Source organism: Spinacia oleracea, chromosome 6, assembly GCF_020520425.1.
Source record: "Spinacia oleracea cultivar Varoflay chromosome 6, BTI_SOV_V1, whole genome shotgun sequence".
Classification (NCBI taxonomy): Eukaryota; Viridiplantae; Streptophyta; class Magnoliopsida; order Caryophyllales; family Amaranthaceae; genus Spinacia; species Spinacia oleracea.
The window spans coordinates 92,224,075-92,230,752 of record NC_079492.1 but is presented as its reverse complement, the minus strand read 5'-3'; the positions used below and the strand labels follow the sequence as shown (position 1 = coordinate 92,230,752).

Genomic DNA, 6,678 nt, shown 5'->3' with positions numbered 1-6,678 from the left:
ATAGGATCAGGTATAGCTAATACATTGTTGCCATCATATCGGCGAATCAAACCAATAGGGAACAAAATAGTTCAATCATCATTCATAATTTATAAATTTTATAAAAATGAACAAAATGTGATAGCAAAACTACGTAGATCTGAAAAATAGAAGGAAAAAAAATAAAAAGATAGGAGGGAGATACGATAATGGCAAAAGAGGATGAAGAGTGGTGATGAGAGTAATACGATAATTACATTTCCATCCCATCGCATGCATATAAGATTAATTAAATTCAATCCAAAATCAATTGATTAGATCAATTCAAACCTAAAATAGAAAGTTAGAAACCAGATTAACAAAAGAAGATGAGGAAGAAGGAAAAATGATTCATACCTGATGAGATGGCGCCGGAGAATTAAAGTACACGGCAGCGTGAGAGAAGAGCCAGTGAAGCAGCCGCACCCTGCAACAAAACATTCATGCCAAAAATTCATTCTTGAGATAAATGCTGACGCTTGGCCACATCAATTTTTACCTCCTCGAATTCGATATTGTTAACCCTGCAACAAAACATTCATGCCAAAAAAAGTACCCAATTAAACAGCAAAGTGAAGAGAAATAGCAGAACAAACGCAAATAAGTAACTCTCAATCTACTCCCTGAGCCTCTTGATTGTACTTCTCAAGGTTACTGCACTGGCGGTGCTGTTCAAACATAAAAAAACAAATAAGTAAAGAAATAAAAACAATGAAATTATGTATGATTAGCATAAATTTCTGCCTATATACTTCAAAGGGTAAGCACCACCAACCTTGACCTTCCCACAGTCCTTGCATCCCCAGATACCAACAACCTTTCTCTTCACGGCGTACTGCAATGCATCATAGTGTTTTTGCAATCAGACATCAAAGGTTAAGTCGATTCACAGACCATAGATATCTTATTGATTGAGAAATGAACTTTACCTTTCCGCAGAACTCACAAAAGTACTTGTTGTGTTGACTGACCTCCATCTTTTTAATCTGCTTACACAGAGTGGCACCAGACCGGGTACCTAAACAATATAATGATATTCAATAATTGTGATAATACATTTCATCCACTCAGCCAGACAAACAACAAAATCAAGACCCTAGAGAAGATAACTCGCTCCTAATAATAATCAAACAGAAACATTTAAACAGAAAAGTCTCAAATTAACTTCTCGTTATCTTACACCACTTTAGTATGAAGCTATTCTAGACAAAAATGTATTAAATCTCTATTAATCAAAGATACCGGATGATATCTTGTTTTTCTCACTGTTGTCACATACATGGTTTCAAAACAAATGGCATTAATTAATGTTATATGACATCCTTTGACATTATCGCAACAGAACTCACCGTATTTTCCAACAATATCGACCTTCTTGGTTCTCTTGGCCTGTATGCATCAACAACATACAAAGTTAAAGTAGCCATCAGAAAAAAAATCTCTAAGAACTTTAATGAGCATTATTAACTCAACTCAGCTCACCCAAAAATGTAAAACAAACAAATGGCATCAATAACAAAAACAACAATGCAAAAAAGGGATAAAAACTGAAGACATTGGCTTTTCATATTTTATCATATCTTCAACCATTATCTTCTCAAATCCCCATGAGAATAGACATTTGCAGACCCACCCTTATAAATATATGTTCACATTATAAAGACAGATCTGGGCATCTTAAATTTGTATATTGAACCAGCAGAACAAAAGGCTACAGATTGCAATGTAAAATGGGTCCTTGAGGAAGACGAAGAAGGTTTGTCTACAAATTGAGACATAGATTGGAGATTTGGAGGGTAGGAGAAGGTAACAAGTATTTGGCTGTCGTTAATTTAGAAAAAAATAACGTATTTTTATCTTACATTGTTGTTTTCTGGTGAGATTGTGCTGGTAAATGTTGATTAGGTGTGGGTTGCACGTTGGAGAAAAGGTAAGGGACTGATTTGCTTTAATTAAAAGGTATGGGGTTCATTTGCACATCACACCAAAGTCTTAGGTCTAATTTTCTACTTGTCCTGATATAATTCAAACTAACATATCTTGTCTTCGAAAGAGAAGAGATGGCAGCATAATACAAAATATAGTTTCAGGACAATTAGTTCAAATAAGGGCTACCCAAGTTCAAATCCCAGCTAAAAACAGTTCGGATAAGGGCCAACACAAAGGGAAAAAGTTCAGTTAAAGGTTTTTTTCATTCAGGTGACAAACCGAAGCTTAAAGTCTTACTTTGGATAAGCTAAAATAACAGTGCCCACTTTGATGGTGTTCTGCATACATATTTGAGCATCTAATGCATCAACAAACATTATGCAACAATGAAAAGTGCAAAGATGATTTACAACAGGAAACGAATGTAGAAAAGTAAATCAATTGAAAAAGGTTACAAGACCTGCATAGTGTTATATTATGTCAAATATCTGGCAAACATGGTAAATTCTAGAAATAACCTAGTTGGCAGGGCTTACAAACCATGTATCTCCATCCATAGGCATGGTTGGGAGGGAATCCCAATCTTTCTTAATGCCATACATCCTCTTAAAACATCAAAAAATGCATACCTTCAAGCACAATAATTTTAGTGTCACTAAAAAGCATTGACACCATTTGGGTTGGGGGATAAAAGAGGACTTATCCAAAATGAACAAAAGACTTTGTTTTGGGGGGTCTCGATCCAAATTCATCTGAACCCAAAAGTGGAATGTGTCCCCGTGTTCTCGTGCTTCAAGCCTTCAACAGCTTCAAGCAATGCTTTCTCCTCAGTCTTAGAAAATATTCCATGCTAAGCTCAAATAGTAAATATCGATCTATTGTGTGTTTTATCTATTCAAATGAAAATGAAGAAGAAAGCTTTATATTTTAAATAAGGTAAAAATATGCACCTTTCTAGTTGGCTCCCCAAGATTGGAACCCTATCTATGCATATTTTTGTGGACAATGTCAAATTGATTAGCAATTGAAAAGGAGGCTCCAAATTCTCCAAGCACATCTCAGTAATAAGGATTGCCGAGAAGACAAAAACGAGAGGATGTATCCACGTCATCTGTTCCATGTCTAAGCCCTTTTGAAGCCTATAGTTATCATTCGTTGAAATGTACAAAAGCAAAAAAACAACACAAAAAATAAAATTACTGAAATGGGAGATCAAAATGAAGGCAACGTACTATCATAATACTCAGTATTCAAAGAAGTGATCATCCCATCTACCTCTTTAATCGCCATTATCGTCTGACATTGCTATCCAATTCGCCGACTATACACAATTTATCCCCAATTAGAAACTGAAATTGCAAACCCTTACAAACCCTAGAAATTCAAAATTAATCCCCAATTAGAAACTGAAAAATCAAATTATGATCGAAATTAAAAAGAAAAATGTGAGAACTAACCTTGAAAGAGTTGCAACGATCATCTTTAAAAATAGCAGATGAACCTTCAACCATAAATTTGAGAACTTCAACTGGTTTACACCTAATTTTTTCCCCAATTTTGTTAAAACCCAGAATTAGAAATTACGTTGATTAAATATGAATTGAAGAGATTGGAACTTTGAAAAAGAGGCGAGAGAGAATTGCTATAACTGAAGGAATACACATCGAGGTAAATGGAGTCCTTCAAAAAGAACGCCATGGGAAATGTCCTAAGAAAGAAGGTTATTAAAGAAGAGAAGGAGGACAGATCGAAGAAGAGAAGTATGAGAAGGGATGAGAAATACCAACACCATGGAAGAAAGAGGAGAAGCAACAGGAAATAGAAAGGTACGGAGTAAGGGAGAGGAGAGATGATAGGTGTTGTGAAATGAAGGACACGTGCATTGCAAGAAGGGGAAGGCTAAAAACGTAATCACTTTATTCTTAAGGAAAAGGACAAAAATAAAACATGAAGAATTTTAGGGGTAAATAATACATTACACTATTGTGTGAATAGTAATCAAAGTTTGTGTCTTTATAAGTGTTAAGATTAATGTTTGAAATCGTGCATTGGCAAACATTCCTAAATAACTGTGTCATTTAAAAAACACAGAGAAAGTATAACTTACCCATTTTCCTCTCTCCTCTAACCTTGCACCATGTTCTCTCTCATCAAACCCCATTTTCTCTCCCCATTTTTTGTGCCATGGGGCGAATCACCGGCGGCGCCACCACCACCTTCCGCACTCGCAGCTCCTGCTCTTAATATGTAATATCTCTCTTTCTCTCTCCTTCCCTTCTCCGAAACATCAATTGCAATTTCTTTGAGTTTTTGCTAAAATTAATTTGTGATTTTTGTAATTGTTTTGCTTAGGATGACGATGCTTCAGTCGGAATTTTGATCTCTTCCGCCCCGGTTATGGACATAAAGCTGGTAAAGGAACTTAAGCCGTTGTTAATGTTGACGACGTTAAACTCATCTATGCTTCTCTCACATGATGCATATATCTCTCTCCTCCTCTTGATTCTCCTGACAAGGTTTGAATCTTCTTCGCCTTTTCTTCATGTTTTTCCCCTTTCTAATTTTAATTTATAGGTTACGGAATTGTGATCAAGAATAGAATTTCTTTATTTGCAAACGAGGGCGATAGACCGAGTTCTGGACCTAACTCAGCTAATAGAGGTGATTCAGATTCGTATCTTCGTGGTACCAGGTTCGTCTTCCAGATGTTCATTACTTGTTGGTTGTTTATGCCATCTAATGTTTTAAATTTGTGTCATTAGCCTTGATTTCTTGTTTTATTAATCATTTTGGTGATCGGTGGATATTCTCTATAATGACAGAGATGAAAGTTATACTCAATGTATCTTCTATATATTCACAAGTCTTTCCCTGCCTTATAGTGGATGATAGAGGTTATTTTTTGTTAACGAGTTTGAAATTATGGAGTACATTCATTAGTTTAGTAAGCAGTTTATATCGAGCTGAGTTGATATTATGAGTGTGGTGAGATTTTTGATGCAATTAATTATTTTGTTCGGTGTAGAGAGCCCTAAAGGGCAGTGATGTAGGCGAGATTCAATACTTTTGTGTGATGTTCAACTTCTCAAGTCTTATGTTCAATTTATACAAAATCATGTTCAATTAAATTTAACTTATAAAACTAATATATGTTCAATACTTTTGTGTGATGTCCAGTTTCTCAAGCCTAGTGTTCAACATATAAAGAATTATGTACAACTAAATTTAACCTATAAAACTATGATATCTTCAACATTTTGTGTGATATTCAGCTTCTCAAATTCAACTTATACAGAATCATGTTCAACTAAAAGGCAAGCATCAACAGTAATAAGCAGATGTTCATTAGTCTTTACTAAAAGATCAAGAGTGGCGTTGTCTAAATAAAAACGGTGGTATATACAACAATGGTGTTTTTATGTGAAAATGACATTTTTATATGATGCGAAATTACCATGGTACCTCTTAAATGACCAACCATGGTTATATTTTTGCTTGGACATCATATCCGACATATGTTAACTCATGCCACATTATTCAGGATAAATGACCCAATAGGCCCGCAATTTGGATTATACACCCGGGTGCACAGTGCTCATTGTGCACCCTGTTGAACATTTATCGAAAATCTAATGAACATTAAGAATGATTTCAATGTACATGTACTACTGAAATATTTAAACTATATGTTCTATGGATTTAAACTATATGTTCATTGGCTATATGCTCTTTGGGTATGAACAATATGTTCTTTGTATTTGAACTATATATTCATTTAAAAACAGGGTGCATAACAATGCGCGGATGGTGCAGGCGCGTTCACCTAGAGGAAGGTGCACCTGCACCAAAACACAGAAAAATAAGAACAAAACGCAAAACCGTACAAAAAACCACAAAAAACGTAAAAGAACATAAAAAACGTAAAAGAAAGAACATCAGGAAGTAAACGAAAAGAACAATAAGTAAAACAGGAAAGAACAATCATATTAAAACCAAAAAAGTAAAAAGAAGAAAAGATCGATTTCTCTGTCCTAATAAACTATAAAAGGAACATGAAAAAACACGTAAAAGAACATAATACACTAAAAAGAAAGAACATCAGGAAGTAAACGAAAAGAAAAAAAAGAAAAAAAGAAAAGAACAATCATATTAAAAACCAAAAAAGTTAAAACAAGAAAAGAACGATTTCTCTGTCCTAATAAACTATAAAAAGAGCAAGTACTTTAAAAAAGAACATGGCAAATGCAACAGCAGACGCACAAAAAAAAAGGGTATTGATAATGAAAAAAAAAAACAAAAATAATTGAAAAGAACAAATAATTCAAGAACTAAAACAAATATTTATATGCCTTAAAAAAATCACATTCTTTTTTTATATGAAAAAGAACAAAACAAATCAACGAAAAGAACAACCGAAACGTTAAAAAAAGAAAAAAAAACAGCCAAACAGAAGTTTTTATTTGAAATATGGAACTTGGCAAGAAAAAAAACCGCAAAACAGAAGTTTTCCTATGAAAATATAGAACGTGGCGGGTTATTTCTCTCTCCTCAATATCTTTTAATAAAAAAAAATTAAATAAGTTACTTCTCTCTCCTCATTTTGTATTTTAAAAAATTAAAAAATAGATTACTGTTTAAAATATAAAAATTTAAAAATATAATTAAAGTAAAAAACAGTAATAAAAAAAAATTTAAAAATACTAACAGCAACGTTGTACAAGCTAAAAAAAA

The 6,678-nt window shown here is 33.7% G+C and overlaps 1 protein-coding gene and 1 non-coding gene across 2 annotated transcripts; both read right to left on the bottom strand.

Moving 5' to 3' along the window:
* On the bottom strand, nt 1-88 carry LOC130464728 (small nucleolar RNA Z102/R77). The gene has a single exon (XR_008925081.1). It is a non-coding gene; the product is annotated as a small nucleolar RNA Z102/R77 (small nucleolar RNA).
* A 447-nt stretch (nt 89-535) lies between these two features.
* LOC110780303 (putative 60S ribosomal protein L37a-1) lies at nt 536-4,108 on the bottom strand. Its single transcript, XM_021984720.2, has 6 exons — nt 4,077-4,108; nt 3,405-3,486; nt 1,368-1,407; nt 948-1,036; nt 771-853; nt 536-686 (listed from the first exon to the last, which is right to left on the bottom strand). The coding sequence occupies exons 1-6, from the start codon at nt 4,106-4,108 to the stop codon at nt 635-637; spliced, it is 378 nt and encodes a 125-aa protein (XP_021840412.1). The 3' UTR covers nt 536-634.
* Nucleotides 4,109-6,678: the final 2,570 nt, after the last annotated feature.

Bases quoted from the DNA above. Each gene is read 5' to 3' on its own strand.
- LOC110780303 (XM_021984720.2), bottom strand. From the start codon at position 4,108: ATGGGGTTTGATGAGAGAGAACATGGTGCAAG. The intron at 1,408-3,404 runs GTTAGTTCTCAC...TGATGCATACAG, and splicing joins ATCGTTGCAACTCTTTCAAG to GCCAAGAGAACCAAGAAGGT. The intron at 687-770 runs GTATATAGGCAG...ATGTTTGAACAG, and splicing joins GGTGGTGCTTACCCTTTGAA to CACCGCCAGTGCAGTAACCT.